This window comes from Perissodus microlepis, chromosome 13 (assembly GCF_051167445.1).
Source record: "Perissodus microlepis isolate ML-2025 ecotype Zambia chromosome 13, ASM5116744v1, whole genome shotgun sequence".
Classification (NCBI taxonomy): Eukaryota; Metazoa; Chordata; class Actinopteri; order Cichliformes; family Cichlidae; genus Perissodus; species Perissodus microlepis.
The window spans coordinates 1,108,026-1,130,000 of record NC_140473.1 but is presented as its reverse complement, the minus strand read 5'-3'; the positions used below and the strand labels follow the sequence as shown (position 1 = coordinate 1,130,000).

The 21,975-nt window shown below is 42.1% G+C and overlaps 1 protein-coding gene across 2 annotated transcripts in view; it reads right to left on the bottom strand.

The window, feature by feature from the left end:
- Positions 1–20,991, bottom strand: part of galm (galactose mutarotase) — a 25,744-nt gene extending 4,753 nt beyond the window's left edge. Inside the window, exons 1-9 of one of the 2 annotated variants that reach the window (XM_084948066.1) lie at positions 20,906–20,991; positions 19,749–19,935; positions 18,715–18,869; positions 17,537–17,650; positions 17,258–17,350; positions 15,528–15,609; positions 11,025–11,175; positions 10,740–10,914; positions 8,854–9,183 (exon numbers count right to left, since the gene is read on the bottom strand). In XM_084948066.1, coding sequence (XP_084804192.1) covers positions 9,106–9,183; positions 10,740–10,914; positions 11,025–11,175; positions 15,528–15,609; positions 17,258–17,350; positions 17,537–17,650; positions 18,715–18,869; positions 19,749–19,935 — 1,035 coding nt within the window. In that variant the 5' untranslated portion in view covers positions 20,906–20,991 and the 3' untranslated portion in view covers positions 8,854–9,105. Of the gene's footprint in view, positions 1–8,853; positions 9,184–10,739; positions 10,915–11,024; positions 11,176–15,527; positions 15,610–17,257; positions 17,351–17,536; positions 17,651–18,714; positions 18,870–19,748; positions 19,936–20,905 lie in introns of those variants that run through there. The other variant, XR_014801917.1, reaches the window with a different exon arrangement.
- Positions 20,992–21,975: the final 984 nt, after the last annotated feature.

Sequence of the window (21,975 nt, the reverse complement as noted above, 5' to 3'; positions counted from 1 at the left end):
TGGCTTTGTGGGTCTCCGGAGGCGGAGATGTGGGTGCCCAGAAATGAGAGGGGACTGGACCTGTCTGTGCCTCCTGGAGTCCACGATGAGTTCTTTTAAGCATGTTTATTTTCAGGCCATTTTCTGAGCACCAGAACAAATTCTCTACCTCTGCCCTGTACACAGTTTCATCTCCATCAGAGATGAGCCCAACCACAGAGGTGTCATCGGCACACTTGACGATGTTAGGCGGGTGGCAGTCACAGGTGTATATGGCGTAGTGTAAGTGAATGAGAAAATAGCCCTGTGGGGATCCGGTGCTGAGTGACAGTGAGGGGGAGAGGTGCAGGGAGAGGTTAACTGGTATTTCTAAATTGGCCATATGGGTAAAAATGAGCGTAAACGCCACTGTGTCCATGGGGTACCCAGCCTTTGCCCCCCTGCGTACCTGAGAATGCTAATCTGTTATCTGTATACAGTGCATCATATATAATACACAACAAAATATGATGCTGGTCAAACATTTCCAAATAAAAAGAAAATAATTCTGAAGCCTAGCAACTAGCCTAAATGTAGCTTAGAGATAGATATCACGAAGAAGAACATGGAGTCTTGGAGCCCATTTTCTTTCTGTCTCTTAACAGATCCAGAATCAAGGGAACCAGTAACCTACTGGTTCTGGTACAATCTGGGGTACAATGATGCTGTTGACGGGTTGCTGCTGCTCTTGCTCCTGATAGTGCTGGAGGGCGATCTCAAAACAGTAACAGTAAAATGCAAAGACTGGTGACAGCGCTTGAAACCACAAGGCAACAGATTTTAAAAAGTGTAGGAAATAAAATAGACTCTGCCTGTGACTCACTCTTCCTCCCTCCATCTCCTCCTCTGATCATCACTCTCCACTTGCTGTCCATCTGAGAGCAAGGCGCAATTTGCTATTGCATTGATCTATTATTTAATTTTCCATACTGAACAACTCTCACACCTAATCCATGATAAATTAGTGGTAGAAAAATTGTATACATCCAAAACACAGCAATTGTGTTTATTATTTTTTTATACTTGAATACCTCTGCAATGCAATGACTGGTACATGTGTTATTGTTACCTGTGCCTCTAAACTAAATATGTTGCCTAAAACGGTGGACAGAGCTTCAGAGCCCTGACAGCTGTACCCAGTTAGCTAGCAGCTAATGACCAGCACACCTGTGCAGTTAATAAAAGGACAGGTAATGTCTGTCGCACTGTTGCACACACAGCACGCTCATGTGTTTCAATTCGCCAGTTGCAACAACCAACAGTTGACCAACGTGTGCATAATAACCTAATACTCCTGTGTGCTATTACGGAAGAGGATTAGGGCCACTGGAAAAAAAATCTGAGAAAAAAGTCAGAATTCTGACTTTAATCTCAGATTTCTGATTTTAATCTCAGATTTCTGACTTTAATCTCAGATTTCTGATTTTAATCTCAGATTTCTGATTTTAATCTCAGATTTCTGACTTTAATCTCAGATTTCTGACTTTAATCTCAGATTTCTGATTTTAATCTCAGATTTCTGACTTTAATCTCAGATTTCTGATTTTAATCTCAGATTTCTGACTTTAATCTCAGATTTCTGATTTTAATCTCAGATTTCTGATTTTAATCTCAGATTTCTGACTTTAATCTCAGATTTCTGATTTTAATCTCAGATTTCTGACTTTAATCTCAGATTTCTGATTTTAATCTCAGATTTCTGATTTTAATCTCAGATTTCTGACTTTAATCTCAGATTTCTGATTTTAATCTCAGATTTCTGATTTTTTCATCAAAATTATTTTTTTTCAGAATTCTGACTTTTTTCTCAGAATTCAAGAAAAGAAGAAAAAAAACGACGTGCCCACTTTTTTTTCCCCCAGTGGCCCTAGTCCTCTTCTGTAGTGCTATAGACTACAGTGTACGCTGTACACTTAGTGGTTTCATTTGCATCAGTCTGCGTCTCCCAGTTAATTTGTGTGTTTCCGCTACATCTCTGCACTGCTCAGGTGGCAAAACTGCGCGTCGTCCTTGCGAGCTCGTTCCCGGCTCATAACCACCGTGCTCTGCTGTCAAGGGCGAGTTCTGGTTATTATTCATCATGTGACTGATGACAGCCAAATCCTTGTATTTAGCAAAATTGTGATTAATACTTAAACGTTATTTTTGAAGGGCACAGACAGGACTCCACATGCACACAGGGCGCTGGTGCCTATCTACTTCTAATTACCCTCATGTGTATACATACTGCCATCTTCCTGTGAGCCTTTGTTTCATTGTATGTTGGCCTACTCATGCTTAGTAAGTTGTTTGGATTCTTTGCATTTTTCTTTATGGACTTTGCATTCATCTGCATGGTATGCCTTCAGTTAATTTAGCCTTTTTCTGCATTCACACCTTACATCCAGAGTTCAAATCACAAATGTAATGAGGATGTCTGCAGCAAAATCACTATTAACCAGAATTTGAAATTAACTGTACAGCTGGATGCTTTCAATGTGGAGGAGCAGCCCCTCCTTAATGACTGAACTCCTCACCCCATCGAAAGGCTCATCCACCCCTCATACAAAGCTCATTTTGCCCTTTGTATGTTTGTATGTGTTATTCTTACGCATTTAAAAGAACTAACAATAATTGTTTCTCAACAACAATGCTCCATCCTGTGGCAGATGGCTTCAGAACATATTGGACACAACAATTTAGCGGCATTGGATATTAATTAAAATGCAAAACTATTAGAATAAATGACTAGTGCGTTTAATACTGAACACATCGCAAATATATATATTTGCCCTTCAAGCTTTAATATATGCTTTACTATATTAAATATAATGTAAAAACTGAAATAAAACTACTGAAAATTAATGAATGAACAGATAAAATAAACACATGAACAAGAGGAGCCTATGGAGAATTTATAGAGCACATCTTTTCATCAAGTCTATTTACAGATATAAGACATTACATGTAAAAATAACCCAGAAACATCAGAAACAACTTTTTCTTTCTTACAAGTCTTTTTATTAGGCAACGTTTCAGTGCAACGTACAATACAGAATACTTCAGAGTGTTCACATTATGGATTCCTCCCCGACACAAAGAAAGAAAAAACAAACAAACAAAAAACCAAGCCCCTGCTGGCTACTCACAGACAATAGTTGTCGGTCTTTCAAAGAAGTCCAGAAAAGGAGACCACAATTTATAATTTTTTTTTTAATCCACGAACTGTATATCTAATTTTTTCTAAATCCATACAAGTCATTATATCTTTTACCAATTGTGCATGTGAGGGGAGAGAAGAATATTTCCCCTTGAGTAAGTTAACTCATCTGGCCAACAGTTAGTTCCAAAAGTTAGCCAATGAAGGACAGGACCACTACATATGAATCAGTGTACTAGGAGCACCCCTACACCTTCTACAGGTTGGGCCCATCTCTGGATATATGCGCACCGACTTGGCCCTGGACCAGTGCACACGATGAACTATCTTAAACTGAACAATATCAAGTGTGTAGCGAGCACACACTTGATATATTGTGAACTTGGTCAAAGACAGAATCCCACAGTTCATCTGTGATATGAAAGTTAAGGTCTTGTCCCATTTAGATTTGATGCAGCTATTGAAGAACATTGTAAATTGTAAATTAAATTGCACAGAACTGATATTGTGCCCCTAGAGGTTGTTTTGACCATTAAAAATATCATCTGGAGGTTTGTCTGACCCTTAAAAACTGAGCAGCTGCAATGCCAAATTTGGTAGATAGTTGAGAAAAACTTGCAAATTGTCCATCTACATATAAGTCCACAAAAGATTTAAAAAAGGATTTGGCACTCAGGATGGGAAGGCATTGAAATACATATAAAAAATTTGGAAGTAGCATAATTTTTACAGAGGTAATCCTGCAATAGTCAGCGCAGGAGGTAACAAGACTATGAAAACGAATGGATGCCGACTGGGTGAAAAAAGAAGGACGTAATCTGTGTTGCGCAGATGGAAAGAGGCAGAACGGGTGAGATTACTGATGTGAGATTTATATGATAGTGAGCTGACTAGGCTCTTAACCTGAGTCATTCTAATTATCAGAAACCTCGAAGCACAGGCCGAGGGGGCGGTGTGGCAGCAATTTTCCAAACCAGCCTATTAATCAACCAAAGACCCAGACAGACTTTTAGTTCATTTGAAAGCCTGATGCTTAGCCTCGTCCACCCCAGCTGTGAAACTCAGAAACCAGTCTTACTTGTTATCATCTATCGTCCACCTGGGCCTTACACAGAGTTTCTGTCTGATTTAGTGCTCAGCTCAGATAAAATAATTATTGTGGGTGACTTTAACATCCACGTAGATGCTAAAAATGACAGCCTCAACGTGGCATTTAATCTGTTATTAGACTCAACTGGCTTCTCTCAAAATGTAAAAGAACCCACCCACCACTTTAATCACACTCTAGATCTTGTTTTAACATATGGCATAGAAACTGAACATTTAACAGTGTTTCCTGAAAACCCTCTGCTGTCTGATCATTTCCTGATAACATTTACATTTACAATAATTGATTACACAGCGGTGGAGAGTAGACTTCATCACAGTAGATGTCTTTCTGAAAGTGCTGTAACTAAGTTTAAGAATATAATCCACCCACTGTTATCATCTTCAATGCCCTGTACCAACACAGAGCAGAGCAGCTATCTGAACGCTACTCCAACAGAGGTCGATCATCTTGTTAATAATTTCACCTCCTCACTACGTACGACTCTGGATACTGTAGCTCCAGTGAAAACTAAGGTCTCTAATCAGAAGTACCTGACTCCGTGGTATAATTCTCAAAGAAAATAAGAACAACCCCAGGTTTCTCTTCAGCTCTGTAGCCAGGCTGACAAACAGCCAGAGCTCAGTTGAACTAGTAATGACTTCATGAACTTCTTCACAAGTAAAATTTTAACCATTGAAGAAAATAAATTCTTATAAATATGCATTATGCATTAATATTGATCATTAATATGCAAATTATCATTGACATGACCATTGATCAGCAACCACTAATCAAAGACCAGTGGTTGCTTTTACTGTGAGATTTCCATCAGTAATGGGAGACATCTAAAAGCTGACGTGTACCGTAAACCTACGCATACGGGTCAGTATTTAAGGTTTGACTCTCATCATCCACTGGAGAACAAACTGGGTGTCATCAGGACGAGCGAACACCATCCCCACTGACACAGCGGCCAGGGAGGCAGAAGAACATCACATCAGGAAGGCCCTGAGTATATGTGGTTATCCCAGCTGGACATTTGTCAAAGCTGGGAAGGCGCCAAACGTAAGCTCCAGCTGATCCAGGAGAGAAGGACAACCGCTGCCTAAGCAAAAACCCTTAGTGATCCTGTATGTGTCAGGAGTATCGGAACAGCTGAGACGCATTTTCTAAACACTGCGTCTCTGTGGCAGCGGTAAGGTAGACCCTACAATAATACATACAGAGGAAAACCCAACACTCATATGATCCCCTATGAGCAAGCACTTTGGTGACAGTGGGAAGGAGAAACTCCCTTTTAACAGGAAGAAACCTCCGACCGGTTAATAACAAGTATGATTCAATGCAGAGAGGTCTGTTAACACATAGTGAGTAAGAAAGGTGACTGAAGAAGAAACACACAATGCATCATGGGAATCGCCCAGCAGTCTACACCTATTGCAGCATAACTAAGGGAGTACTAGTGTACGTAGTGCCGACGTGAGCCTAATCTTAAAAGTAGTGTCTGTCTCCTGAATCCAAACTGGAAGCTGGTTCCACAGAAGAGGGGCCTGAAAACCGAAGGCTCTGCCTCCCATTCTACTTTTAAATACTCTAGGAACAACAAGTAGGCCTGCAGTGTGAGAGCGAAGTGCTCTGATAGGGTGATATGGTACTACAAGGTCATTAAGATAAGAAGATAAGATAAGATAACTCTTTATTGTCATTGCGCAGTCATACATAGTACAATAGTACAATGAAATTGGAAAACCTGCCCACGTCGGAACTATGTACAACACAACATGACACGACACAGTAACTTAACTTAGTAATAAAATGAAGAATAAGTTTGTTTATTATTGTTATCACCCCCCCAAAAAAAGTCCAGGGAGGTAGCCAATCAGGTCAGCTGTTTGCATTGATTAGGGCTACTGCCCTGTTGTAAAAGCTGTCCTAGAGTCTGCTTGTCTGGGACCTCAGCGGCCTGAACCTCTGCCAGACGGCAGCAGAGTAAACATCTGGTGTCCGGGGTGTGTACAGTCCTAAGGATGCTGTCCCTATTGAAACAGCGCTAGCTGTACAGGTCCTTCAGGGAGGGAAGAGGATGTCCAATGATTTTTTAGGTCATATTAATGACTATGGATAAAGTGACTAAAGTGCCTTTTTGTGTGCCTTCGTGCAGCTGGAGAACCACACACAGATGCAGTATATCAGCACACTTTCAATGGAGCAGCTGTAGAAGACAATCAGCAGCTCCTTCTTCAGGTCCGTATTTCTGAGGATTCTCAGAAAGTGGAGACGCTGTTGGGCCTGCTTCAAAACCACAGAGTTGTTAGAGCTCCATTGGAGGTCTGTCTCTATGGGCACACCCAGGAACTTGAAACTGGACACCCTTTCCATACACTCCCCGTTAATGCTGACAGGCTGCAGCTCAGACTTCCTCCTTCTGAAGTCAACTACCAGTTCTTTTGTCTTGGTGGTATTGAGGTCCAGGTTGTTGTCTACACACCAATCTGACAGCCTCTGAACCTCAGCTCTGCATGCTGTCTTGTCTCCCCCAGAGATGAGCCCCACCACAGTGGTGTCACCTGTGGACTTATTGACTGTGTTGTCTGGGTGGGAACTAACACAGTCATGTGTGTACAGAGTGTACAGTAGGGGACTCAGTACACAGCCTTGTGGAGAGCCGGTGTTGAGGCTGAGGGCTGAGGGAAGATGAGGCCCCACTCTAACTCTCTGTACACGGTCTGACAGGAAGTCTCTGATCCAGCAGCAGGTGGTAGAAGGAAGTCCGATATCCAGCAGTTAGTGGATATTGTATATTGTATATTGACAGACTATTAGTCTGTCCGGGAGTATCGTATTGAAAGCAGACCTAACGTCAGCAAAGAGCAGCCTGGCGTAACGCCCCTGTTGTTCCAGGTGAGAGATGGTGGTGTGGAGCGTTGTAGCAATGGCATCTTCAGTTGATCTGTTAGCTCTGTATGTGAACTGGAGCGGGTCGAGTGTGGGTGGCAGGCAGGACATGATGTGACGTCGGACCAGTTTCTCGAAGCACTTCATTATGACAGGTGTTAGAGCAACTGGTCGGTAGTTGTTGAGGCTGCTAATGTTGGTCCGCTTTGGCAGTGGGACAACTGTGGCCGACTTTAGGCACGGCGGGGTGCAGGACTGGGACAGTGAAGTGTTGAAGATCTTAGCGAAGACTCCAGCCAGCTGGTCTGCACATTCTTTTAGGACCCTTCCGGTCCCCCCATCTGGACCGGCGGCCTTCCTGGGGTTCACTGCCCTCAGTGTGAGACCTCACATCATATTCCTGAACCATGAGGCTTGGGCTGCTGCTGCCTCTGGTCCCTTCACCTCAAAGTGTACAAAGAAGTGGTTCAGCTCCGTGGTATTGCAAGGTTTGTAGTTGTTTAAGTGCTGAACTCCCTGCTTGCCCTGGGTGGTATATACATGGCTGTTACCAGGATAACAGTAAACTGGCGAGGTATGTAGACAGGTCTGCACTTCACAGTCAAATATTCCAAATCTGGGGAACAGTGTCTGTCTACAGTCTGTTTTTGCACTAGCTGTCATTGATGTAGAAGTATGGGCTGGTTGCCCACTCCTACCCCTCTGTTTACCTGTCCCCACACTCACACCCGTAGACCTCTTCGTGGGCGCGTAACATTATCGGAGTGGACGTTCCTGTTGTGACGGTGGACCGTGCGGCCTGCTTGCTCAAAACCGAGTCCAGAATTGATGGCTGCAGCCAAGTCTCTGTGAGGAGTACAATGCTGCAGTCTTGTACACACTTGTTGACTGCAATCTGTTATCTCAGTTTGTTGATTTATTATTATAATTTACGTTTACCCTTAGCCAGCAGTTTTAAATTTCCCTCAATGTCGCCTGCTCTGGCTTTTGGAAGACAATTGACTATGGTTGCTGGTGTCTCTAGCTTCACGTCTCAGAACAGAATCACCAGTTACAAGAGTTTGATCCCCGGCAGGTGTGTCGCCGAGTGGGGAAAAACGGTTAGACAGGCCAGTGGACACTCTTTCAAGGATGAGGATGTAACATCCTGGACAGGGAGGAACGCTGGTTTGAGCGCGGAGTCAAGGAGGCCATTTACGCGAAAGGGGAATGGAGGAGGGGGCCTAAGGGTACATCTTACAATGCTATGATTGCAGCCATTCCCCTACTCTCTGTGAATGGTACTCATAGCCATCAATCAATTGTTGTTGATCGATGGCCATGACAATTTGCATATCAATTATCAAGAAACTGACCTCACAGCCCATTGTTCGCTATTGGTGCTGATTTCTGTCATTTCCGTGCTGTTTACTGTTTGTACGTTTATAAGGTTGGAAACCTGCAGTCAGCTGAGACTGAAGAAGCCACCTGGATGAGTGATGAAATGTTTGTCTCACTGAAAACTCTACGTTCAGATGAACAGAATCAACCTTTCTGGGATTTCCTTACCTGGATGATTGAGCATGCATTAATACATCTATACAGAACGGGACCAGCCTACCAGTGGATTTAAACGCAGGACCTTCTTGGTGCGAGGTGACAGCAGTAACCAGCCATGATGCCAGCCTCTTCAGAGAACACATTGAAACAAAGCACCAGCACGAGAGAAAGCTCTTGATCAATATTGTGTTTAATATGACAAGTATGGCACATCATCATAAATCAAATTATAACAGTTTGGTCATGTTGAACTATGAAGGTTTTTTCTTTATCTCATCAGTTCTGTGATGCTCAAACTACAACAAGCTTAACAAAATATTGTAAAATGTTAACAAAAATTATATTCAAAATTAAAAAACTGACTTTTAGGAAATGAAACAATCTGCTGCAAACGATGAAATTTTCTTCTTTTCTGTCTGTCAGATCAGACAGTTGTGAAGGTGTAGCGAGTTATGTGATGGTAGTTCTCTCCAGGACGCAGAAGGCAGTCAGGAAATGAAGGCTGAATACACACACACACACACACACGCACACGCACACACACACACACACTCTATTTTAATTCTCATTAGTCTGTTTAACCAAACAAACAACCAAACAGTAACGAGGAAACTTGTTTTCACTGCTGTTCAGTAAGCAGTTAATGAGTGTTTGCATACTGTTTGATTTTGGGTATAGATTGGCCAGGGTTTGATGGACTGGTGGGGTAATGTGTAGAAGTGCAACCACAGCCATCAGAGATGTGCTCAGTCAGTATGAGAGACAGAAAGAATCAGTGGTGTGACAGGAGGCTCTGCAACTTCCTATAACACATCCCAAAGAATACTTTCCAGTGTTGTGGCAGCAGTCTTCACTTTGTCTTTGACCAAGTAATAAAAACAAAAACAAACAGTGGTCACCATGTCGACACAAGCATATTGATTAAGGACAGACGGAATAAATCATGAAATTACAATCAGATATTACTCAGCTGTTGGTGAAAAGAAAAGCAGGAAATTAATTTCCAGGCAGGTCATTATACCACATTGGCGGTTAGATGGGATATGATAAAACAATGAACCAGATCATGAACACACTGGTCGGGTGTTGAAGGTATCTGAGCTGCTAATGTCTAGCCCACCCTCAATGCCACCGTTTTTTCTTTTGTTTTGTTTTTTCAGCCAGTCATTTTAAGCATCTGTGCACCTTCTGTCATCAATGGAGGTGCTCTTTGTCCGTATGGGTACAGACCTCATTGAGCCATATAACTGTAGTGCACAGGGCTAATGTTATCATTATCAATATCCCAAAGTAATGCAACCTCACAACATTTCTGCAGAGGGAGTTACATGGACACTATTTCAGGTTATCCTCAGAGCTGGAATCCCAAAGGAGATTCTGACCAGACTAATGGTTAATTACGTCTGTTTGGATGACTGTTTGTCAGTACCACACATACGGTCTGGTCGAGTTCTGAGGAAGACTTTGAAAGATCATACATGACAATGGATGCACTCAGGGAAAAGTGACTATATGTATGGACTGTGATACTTATGAGCTTGTCTTCTCTGACAGAGGTGTAGCAACACAGATTTCAACCTCCTAAAAGTTTGGAGAGGCAAAGCCCGTTTCTCCGAGGAGCCTGCTGAATGACTTTGGTATCTGATAAGTTGGGGCCTCAGGTGCCAGATTGCCAATCACACTTTGCTCATTTGTGATGACCAACTTCTACCATCCAAGAGAGCATATGTTTGCATGCCACAACAGCATTTTGCTGTCTACCCTACCAGGAGGCATAAACCTAGATAATATATATACCTATAGACTTGCCAAAGTGTGACAATGCATTCAAGAGTTTAGAAGTCAATGAAAAGTAGGCGTGAAGGAATTAAAAACTATTCTGGAGATGGGAGCAATCAAAGAGTCTCAGACAGATGAGTCTCTAGAGAGCTCTGCAGATTAAGGTGAGAGATATGTTACATGCCTTACATCCATGTAAGGCCAGGAAGTGAACTTGACTGAAGGCTAACTTTCATCTACAAGAGAAAAAACACAACACTGAGTTTCTATTCATCGTACCTGGTTAACAGCATCGGGCCAGTTCTGCGTCTCCAGACAGAAGGAGCTGTGCTTCCTGTACCTACAACCACACTTTCCTGCGATGGAGCCATCCAGGAAGTTGGCAGTGTAGAACTGGACTCCTGGCTGGTTAGTAGAAACCTCTAAGACACGCCCACTTGCTGGGTGACAGACTCTTTAAAATGAATAAATAAATAAACAAATAAGATAAGACTTATTTGTCCTCCTTAACTTCAGTGGATGTCACATGTGTCTATGTTTTAGAAAATGACTTCTGTGTCAAACCTGGCAGCGCGTTTCTCTGTCCATGGACCTCCGGGTGATGACAAACAGAAGTTGTGGTCAAACCCTGGGCCTTGAAGTTCCTTCAGACGAGGGCCAATGAGAACTGGTTCTCTGAGGTCAAAGGGTGTGTCTTTCACCTCTCTGATCTCTCCTGTTAGCATTTAGCGAATTAATTCATGACTTCGTATCAGGAACGTTAAATAATGTCACACAATCAATTCTATAAAGGTGAATTATTGCAGTTACAAGTTATTTACTGGAGCATTAAGATATATTAAATGACAAAAAGTCCATAAATAACATGTTTAGCAAATTAAATCATTTGCTAGTGAGCGTTCTGCACAGTATCTTTGCTGCACCTAGTACTGCGCATTCTGGAAAGGGATCTTGGATGTCATTACTTAGCTGCATCTCGCACTACAGGCACGTTCCTCTGCTTTTTCACCCTTGTCCAGTGGTTTCCATCAGGAGCTTGTCTGTATCTGAAAATCCCACAGGATCTTAGCTTCGTCATTCTCATCCCCACAGTGACCTCTGGGAGGTTTCTGAATTACTGTGATAGAACACCAGCCATACAACAAGTCCAAGAGCCAATCAAAGGCCTCCAAACATTATGTGGCCTTCACATGAGCTCACGAACGGTGGGATGGTTTATATAGTTAAGCACCTGCATACTAAAGAGGAAACTAACTAGAATTTGCCATTTCTGGAGAGACTGCAGTGGGATTGTAAAAATTCAAACTTGCATGTACCAGATGGGTCAGTTGTGGGAGTGCCACAAACATGGAGAGCCACACTATGGTGAGACACAGACGAAACCATCCACAAATGAAACTCAAATGAGGGAGGCAGGACATCAGAAAAGACCCACTTTTCTCTCTGTCAGTCTGTGAGAGCAGCGTTGCACCAAAATAGCTTGTTGCTGTAGACTGAACAAAAGTGTACCTAACAAAGAGGCACAGTGTTCTTTTACTGTCAGTAACATTCCACGCAGCACATAGCTCTATGCTGAACTGAGGTCAGGAGAGCGAGTTCAAAACCGATGTCTTTTTCTTTCTTTCCAAAACTGGTTGGAAAAATTAAACAGGGAGTAAATGGGAGCAGAGGATGACTGAACCAAATGGCTCCAGTTCAAAAGTTACACATCTCTGGGCTTTGAGGAAGGACTCGTTGAAAAAAAGACACACGTAGCTACATCTTGAGGGTAAAATGATCACTGTAGGGTGAAAACTGTGGTCACAGCGGCAGGTTAAAGAGAAAAATTTCAGCCGAGATTTTCTGCCTGTCTCACACTAAATCACAGGTGTTGAACTCCAGTTATGGGCTCAAAATGTGGTCATAAATATTTTGTACTTGTAAATCAGGATTTGTATGTGTAAAAAGAATTTGTGTGTGCGTAAAAAAGATTTGTGTGTGCGTAAAAAAGATTTGTGTGTGGACTTAGCCAAAAAAACCCTGCAAGTTACAAGTACGAATTTTGACCCTATTTTTCTTCCTTTCATCTGATTGGTCAATGTCATGTCAATCACAAATGTAACAATCCAATCAGAGCACAGATGGGTTTGGCTGTCGGAGGGGCGCTTTTTTGAACTGCAGGTCCTTGAAGGGTGATACAGTTTGAAGCTGGAGGATCTCTATATAAATATCCGATAGCAGCTAGGTCCCCTAACTTTCAGCAGCTGTTGAAAGGATAAAGTTGTGGTATATCAGTGGTTAGAAACACCATTATTACTTTAGGATTAGTTTAACACAAAGTCAGGGCTGACCCGGGACCATTGCTGTGAGTCACAGTGCGCAGCATAAAGGTCCTTTCACATCGGACGCAGGATGTGCTGCTAATGCTAACTGCTAACTAAAAGCAAAGGATCCAGAATTTGTTGCTGGCTGCTGGGCTCTGTGGGGTTTTGCAGCAGCTCTACCTGTACTAGATGCACCTGCTCCTTGTCGTTTCTAGCTCTGACTTTATGTCCTCTACAAGAGTTTCTGTTTTTTTTGCTGGTTCTTCAAATGTTCAATAAAAACATGTATGCTAATTCATAACGAAGAAAGCTTTGTAATGAAGACTGTCATTCCCAAAACACTGCCCCCCATGGTCCACAGCGCTGTTGAAAAGGCTGTGGAAGTCCCTGTATTAAACACGTAGACCTGTGACACAAAAATCACCAAACTCGGACGACCACAGACTGTTTTCCTTCGTGGCGATGAAGGAAAACGCTGGGTTGGCATGTAAAAGGGCATTTATTCCCTTCAAAGACCTGCAGTTCAAAAAAAGCGCCCCTCCAACAGCCAAACCCATCTGTTCTCTGATTGGATTGTTACATTTGTGATTGACATGACATTGACCAATCAGATGAAAGGAAGAAAAATAGGGTCAAAATTCGTACTTTGTTTTGGCTAAGTCCACACACAAATCTTTTTTTACACACACACACAAATTCTTTTTACACATACAAATCCTGATTTACAAGTACAAAATATTTATGACCACATTTTGAGCCCATATCCAGTCCTCGAGGGCTGCTGTCCTGAAACTTTTCCATGTGTCCCTGCTGCAACACACCTGCCACCTTCAGCATTCAGTCAAGTTCTACAGAGTCTTGCTAATGACTAGAGATGGCACGATACCACTTTTTTATGTCCGATTCCGATATCATAAATTTGGATATCTGCTGATACCGATATGAATCCGATATAGTGTTTTTTAATCAATAAAACTGTTTTTTTTTTTATATCTTGCTGCTTTTTGTATAAGTTAATACTCAAGTTAAAAAACAAAACAAAACACTAAAGCTATTCTGTTATACCTGTATGCAAAAAATACACTGCACCCAAAATATTTCATAGTTCAGCAATACTGATCAATCTAATAAAGTTAAACCTGCAGCATCCTCCCTATTCTGGTATTTTAAAGAGTAAGCAACCTAACTAATAGGGTTGCAAACTCCCAGCAAAAAAATAAAAAAATAGGGAACCCCCCCACCCCCCACCTCATGATGCTTAATCGACGTAATCAACTTTAATTTGATGCAGTGTGAAAAAAATGCACAGAAATAAATTATTTTTCAAGAATAATTAAATAGATTCAACATCTTTCTTCAACAGAACTGCACAGATGGTACCTTCCCAAAGGAAAAAGTACTATAGCTTACTGGGGTATATTAGACTTAACAGTTACTATATACAGTAATGGACTTCTATTCATTTGACATCAGATTAAAACTTTGGGTGTAAGATTTGGATAATTATTTATTAAAAACTCGACATTTTAAATGAGAATAAGAAAGAAAAGTATGTCTTTGTGCCCCCTTTTCCCTGTTCATGCCCTATCGGCCCCCCTGGCTAAACTTTGCTAGATCCGCCCCTGCACAGTTACCAGCCGTCAGCTGCGTAGAAAAAGATCCTGGTGTAGAAAGTAATATTAAATAAATCCTAACAACAGCTTATCAAGCTTAAACGTGCTGCTGTTGTTCAGCCGCTGGTTTCCTCTTTCTGGCGCGCAGTGAGCAATAAACAAACAAGAGAGACGGACTCGCGACAGAAAAGCCGATCAGCTGATCATTGATCAGTTTCACGATTCTGGGATCACTTCCTCAGAGATGAAATGCTGGTTTGGTAGCGAGGCTACAAATACACACAGCCGCTCTATCACGTGACCACACTGCTGCGACGTGCTACGGTTATGAGCCGAGTTACGCCGTGTCGCAAGTTTTGAAGTTTTGTGAGGTGCTTTTCTGATATTTAATGGATCGGATTACATTTTTTATTTCTCTCCGATATCCGATCCAGTAATTTACGTCAGTATCGGACCGATACCGATACGTAATATCGATCGGTCCATCTCTACTAATGACCTACTTGTATTCAGGTGTGTTGCAGCAGGGACACATGGAAAAGTTTCAGGAGGACTGGACACGCCTCCCACTAATAAAAACACATACTGGAATCATTGCTTTACAACAATCCCACTAGAAAAAGAAGTTGCTGATATCCTGAAATCCTATAAACGGCTGGACAGAGCTGAAAGCTGACAGTATAGAGAACAACCCTGGAAGCACAGGAACAAGCCCTTTCCCCAAAATCAACAGAGGCTGGGATCTACCACAGGAAAGACCCCAGATGCAAAGATGTCCCTGAGTCGAGCACATAACAGCAGGGAGCGAGATGCTAACGGGCAGGGCATACGTGGAACGCCAGGAGGAACATGAGAAGCTCAAGGACTGAGAGGGGAGCTAAAGATTCAAATGGATATGTACTTTAACTGATTATAAAGTCTGGAGTCTTGTTCCCGAGACAGTGTAACTGAAGTGATTTGAAGCACTTTCCACCAAACTGTCAGAGACTATCAATATGCTTGTATGCTTTTGACAGATTGACTAATTCTATTTGCTTATTTAATGAGATTTTTCCTATTATATCATTCAGTTTTTATATTTGACATCTGTTAAATAAACCACTTCATTCCATCGACTTTTGCAGTTAAAGATGATTGAAGTAAATCTTTACCTGTAGGAATTGATGTGTCATCCACAGGCAGGTAGGACTGTGCAGTGATGGACACCTGATGGTCGTAGATATCTGCTACACCCTAGAGCACAGATAAGAGATTTTTCAGATCATCTGTCATCCTCTCCACACATATGCCCACGTTACTCATCTTGATGTGAGGAGGAAGGGGTTGATCTGTCTGAGACTCAACCAACACACTCACTAATACCAGAACATCCTGCCAAAATAGGCCTGCCTCCTCCTTTAACAGTTTACGAAATAAAATTGTGAAAAACTGACTGAGAGTATCAGTGTTTGATATCAAGAGTTTAAGTTAATTTAGGGCAGAATGCTATTTTAGATTTCTCATTGGAATCACCTTTAAATCCATATAGTATGTAACAGGAAATGATGTCATCAGTAAACAGGAAGCTAGATGGGAGGTTGGGTTGTATTAAAGACGGAGCTCATATGTTTTCATTGTTATATCTGTACATCGTGAAGAAGTAAAAGTGATCGTGCCTCGTAGCAGATGTTGCAGTTTAACCTTTCCCTGTGTCGTTACTGTGGATATTGGACTTTTTAACCAACAGGACTCAGAAAGTTCGGGTCAACAACTCTCTTTCCGGTCTCCGTTCCACCTCCACTGTTCTCCTGTCACTGCTGTCAGGCCCCTCACAGCACCACGGGCCCCTGTGCAGGAGTTTGTAGAGTGGTGTGACGGCTCCAAACTTGAACTGAACGTGAGCAAAACCAAAGACATGGTGGTGACCTTCTCCAGTAAGCAGAGGGATCTGGCTGCTTCAGTCACCACCACCATCCACGGGAAGCCAGTGGAGGTAGTTGAGGAGTACAAATACCTGGGAACCATCTTTGACAACCTCCTGAGATTCTCTGCCAACACAGAGGAGATTCTCAGGAGGTGCCACCGATGGCTACACCTCCTCAGGAAACTCAACTCCTTTGGAGTCAGCACAGCCATCATGATGACTTTTTACTACGCCTTCCTGGAAAGCATCATGACCTTCTCCATCAGCTGCTGGTTCCACTCCCTCAGCCTTCATACAGGAACAGACTGCAGCGCACGGCATCGGTGTGCTCTACAGTCATTGGCCCGTCAGAACTCTGGCTCAGGTTTTCAGCAACAGGCCCTCAGACAGGCAGCCTGAATCATCAACGACCCCTCTCACATTCTTCACCCCGCATTTCGGTGGCTCCCCTCTGGGCGACGCCTCCGCTGAGGAGAGCCACCTTTGTCCCCTTAAGCAGCTCCAATAAGACCATTTCCCACACCAGAAACATACTCTACACTCTTTTTGTACTGCCGACACTTTATTCACTTACAGTTATTTATTCACCTTTCAGTCACTTTAATTTAACAACTTTGTAATTTTAAACCTGTGTATATACTGTATATTCTGTGTATTTATTATCTCACTCTTATTGCCTGTTCGTATTGTCCTTATCTTCAACGTCATGCTGCTCTGTTGTATCTTAATTGCCCCTTGGGGATAAATAAAGTCTCTCTGATTCTGATTGTGTTACTGTCGTTACACCTGTGGACCACGAATCAGAGTGTGGATGTGGGGAAGGAGTTTAGAGGACTGCCCGTTCATAGCAGAGGCAACACACTGAAACCACACTTCCTAGTGGGCAAAATATTGTTTTGTTAGCCAGGAAACTAGCACTGCCAACCACACAAACACCACTGTGCAGAGGCACCCAGAAAGGTGTCCATGGTCACTTACCTGTCCGGCCAGGTTGAAGTAGGAATGGTTGGTGAGGTTGATGGGGGTAGTTTTGTTAGCCTGTGCTTGGTATTCAACAGTTAGTTCTTCCCCCTGAGCAAACAAGTTCAAACTCAATATCTTTATGCCGCATATTCACATAAAACCAGTTACATGTAATTGGAGACTCTGTGCTGGCAAAACAAATGTCTGAGTATCACTAAACAGCAACGTCGAATTAGCTCTGCCAAAAGGAAATTTGGGATGCAGTAGTATGAATTCATAACCAGATGTGTCTACCTGCAGTGTGTAGGAGACAGAGACCTGAACTTCACCAGGATAACCCTGGTCTCCATCTGGACTGGTAAGACTCAGCTGCACACCACCTTCCACTGCTGTAGCAAGCCAGACAGCCTGCAGAAGCAAACACACGTGAATCGTGGAATACACAGGATACATGAAGTGCAGGTTACAGAGCTCAGTAAGTTGAAATACAAAATTCAATCTACAGCTGCCAACAAGTAGGTGTTGTGAAGTGATGGGTGTATATTTCACTCTGTGAGACCAACCCTGCTTTTTTGATGTGTGAAGGTTTTCCTGTGGCATGGACTGCACATGTAAAAAAGGGCAGTGTGTCAAATTACAGGTGGAGCCAGAAGGAACTCATCAACATGAAGAACAGAATCGGCAATGCCAAAAGCCTAAGAAGAGCTCTGTACAGTAGTTTAGTGTTAAAAGCCTGTATGAATCTGTGCGTACTTTAAATGTTTCGGTCATTTTAGTCTAAACCCAGAGAAGGAAGCCCCTTAAAAAACAAAATAAACCAAAAAAACAAAACTAGTTGAAGAATTATGGCAGGACTTCTTTGAGCAGTCTTGTAGGATTGGGGTCTAAAAGACATGAGAATTTGTAAAGAAGTTCATGAAGTCATTACTAGTTAATGTTAAAGGAAAAGTTGGCTCAACAGAGCTCTGACTGTTTGTCAGCCTGGCTACAGCTGAAGAGAAACCTTCTTATTTTCTTCAATCAGTGATGAATAGTAAGATGTTCTAGCTTTACGGAGGGCTTTCTTATAAAGCAGCAAACTATTTCTCCAAATGATGATGATCATCTACATCTGTGACACACCATTTCCTCTCCAGCCTACGAGTCATCTGCTTTAAGCTACATGTTTGACAATTATACCACTGAGTCCAGTACTTCTGATTTGAGGGTTTTTTCACAGGAGCTACAGTATCCAGAGTCGTACGGAGTTGACTGTAAAATTATTAACAGGATAATTGATGCCTGGGAGTCGTGTTCAGGTAGCTGCTCTGCACTGTGTGCACAAATTGTCACACATTACAAATAACGGTCAAACACTTACCTGTGATTGGTGAAACATGTACAAAGAGGGAAAACACATCATTTATACAGTTTTCCACACATTTTGCTCCATGTTAAGATTGGAGCACAAACAAATATTAACCAGACCTCACCTTGTTGAAGCCTTGCAGGCCTCCATGCAGCGCATTTGGTCCATTGTTAAGATCCAGCTGGTACTCCTTTCCCTCAAGGACAAAACGTCCCTTTGCAATCCTGTTTGCCACACGGCCCACCACAGCGCCCAGGTACCGCTTATCTGATACATAACCTGACAACAAAGCATCATACTTCTTATTCATATATGGAAGCTGGATGTTGTAGTGGTAAGACTACACACCTTCGGAGCGGGAGTCACAAGTTCGATTCCCACCCAGCACTGAAAATGCCTGAAGAACTTGATTCAGTACTGGACTCAGCCGTGAAAACTGGGGACCAGAATAAGGACCAGACTGGTGCACTCTTGCCTATTTCATGCAGACATGTTAGCTGGATCTGTGATGAGAGGTGCAGCGATGTGCAGGATGCAATGTTGAAAAAAAGCTGGAGTCCTCGAAATCAAGACAAGTGGTGATGTTTCAGCTTTCATATATTTATAGATAAGACTTATAATGGACGCTATTTTCTTTGTGAATCTTTGTTACATGGCAGTTTATTACAAGTACCATTAGTGTTAAAAGAGACAAAGGAAAAACGAAACACTTGACACACTGAGTAGGAAAGTGCCAGTGAGACAGAACTGCAGGCCGTACTGCTAGTGACACAATAATTAGGAATATAACGTGCACGTTTTTGAAAAACACTACTGGGCGTTGTAAGAGGTTAAGATCAATGAGCGCATCACCAATCCAATAGTGACAATCATCTCTTTACTACTAAACAAATAATGGGTGTTTCCAGGGGTGGGAAAAGACACAGAAACTCTACTGCATGAGCTTCACTTTAGCCGTCGCCTGATGTTCAGATTCATGTGAAGCAAAAAAAAACAAACCCATGATCACGTCTGCCTGCACCAGAGAACCTGATATGTACAACAGACATCACTTTCAGGAGTTTGTGCTTAAATTAACCACTTTAATCATCTTATTGCTTTTTATACAATTAAACCGGTTTATGTGCAGATAACAACACAAGTTACTTTCCCTCCTACCTTCCAGGTTATCATAGCCAAGGACTACATCCTCCATTTGTCCATCCTTCCCTCTGTAGCTCACTGATCTGATAATGGCACCTAAGGTTAGGACTTCCACCTTCACCTGAGGAGACTGGACAACCCACAGGTCCACGGTGCCCTGGCCAGGCCACTCTCCCCATGGATGATGGCTTACCTGAGTCATCTTGGAACGAGCACAGGAACAGAACATAAGCTTAAAATAATGGTTAAAATGTTACTTCACATTTAACTCAAATAAGTTTGGTCAGCTCTTACATCCCCACAGGCTCAATATATCTTGTTCTAGCTTACAGTAGAGTCAACAGTTTGTACAGAGGCTACGAACATCTGTGTGAAGCCTATTAATGCTCACTGGACTGTGCACAAAAGAGTCAAAATACCAGCTTACAGTATTCCCACGTGTCTCTTACATACACACCAACACAGGTAGTAAAACCGGTGTTGTGCCAAAAAGTGATTGTCTGCAAAAAACTGATTTCCGGTATTTGCCAAAAACTGATTGCTCGTATTTAAAGTGCTATAAGTAACTTGTTGGGCTATAATATGTGAAACATATGTCAACTGCATCCCTCATGGATGACATAAAGTCTGGAGCCACAAACAACATTCGTGTAACAAGGTTGAAGCCGCAATCAGTTCTTGGCAGTGACTTTTATATAACCTTTATTTATGCAGTTAAAAAAACAAATCTCATTAACATTAAAATGTCTTTTGTAAGAAGCAGAAATGGCTCAAATATTACGATAGTTCTGTAAAAATATTTGAAGTGGGGATAAAGGAGCGGATTGGTGATAATGCCAGTACAATAACACGGAGTTGTAAAGACACTTGAAAAACAGATCATTTTTTAATTCTATATATAACCTCTTTGTAAACGCTGTTCACCCAAGTCTATTTACCAACATACGCAATGATATTACACATAAAAAATACACGCAAACATTGGAAATCAGTTTTTGGCAGACAATCACGTTCTGGCACAACACCGGCACAAAAAGTTTGCTCAGTTAAGCGTATACAGGATATGACGCGAAACACTTTGCCTCTGTTTACAGTCAGCAGTTATTCAGCACGACACACGCTCTGAGCAGCGGTCTCTCGCAGCAGTACACCCGCGCGTTCTCCTTTCTTACCTTCAATACTTCACGCACTCATTACTAGACTTTGGACCTGGTCGTGTTTTCCTGCTTCCGTTACTGATGACGCAGACGCGCAATAGGTGACGTCAAAGCTACTGGGGCACGCCCACGTGGCGGGCAAAAACGGTTTGTTTTTCAGTATAATATCGTTTTTTTTAAAGCGTGCACGTAAACAGTGTGGTTAATGGTGTGTATATAACAGAAGAAGTATTACTGAGAAGACTGAAAAGGTTGTCACTGTGTCAACTTTACTCACAAACTGCCTGTAATATCAGTTCCAGGTTCCAGCTGACATGTTTATTAATAACACAGCTGATGCCCACAAAATGTAAGAAAAAAAAACAGGACTAAAGCAGCAAAGCGCTATATTTATGTGCTAAAACCCAAATGATGGCATTCGGGTGCTAATTAAAAAAATGGCATAATTTTTCCACAGAGGAATTTTTCAGCACTGACTTTTTACATTTATATATTGTTTAGTTTGTTTTAAATATTCAGGTTAAAAATAAGCTTTAATGAGGTATTTTTCAAAAAGTTACTTATTGATGATAATGTTAGTCTTTATTGATTTCATTATCATCTGCTTATGCACACATGTTGATGACTGAAAACATTTCAGCTAATAATTTTCTCCACCAGTTTACTCCTTGACACCTTTAAAGGTAAGAAAAATACGTATAATTGTAGCTATATTTCAATTAACCTCAGCACTCTGGAGGACGCAAAGAAGACCCGGACAGTTTACAGTGGTATAATGACGAGCACGTCGAGCACATCGTATGGGGAAACCAAACAAGGTGCCGTGTCTGTGAAGTTTCTCAGTCATCCAGGTCATCATAGTTTAAGGAGCTTGGAAAGAAAAGCATCTGGACTTCTTTAAGTTGCTTGAAGACGTTTCACCTCTCATCCGAGAAGCTTCTTGAGTTCTAAGGGTCAAATGGTGGACAGTCCCAGATTTAAGCCCAGTGGGAGTATCCCCACCCCTGATGATCCTCTTCCTAATCACATGAGCAAAGGAGTGAAAACGGGTGGCTCTGAGTCAGAATTCTGAGATTGAAGGCAGA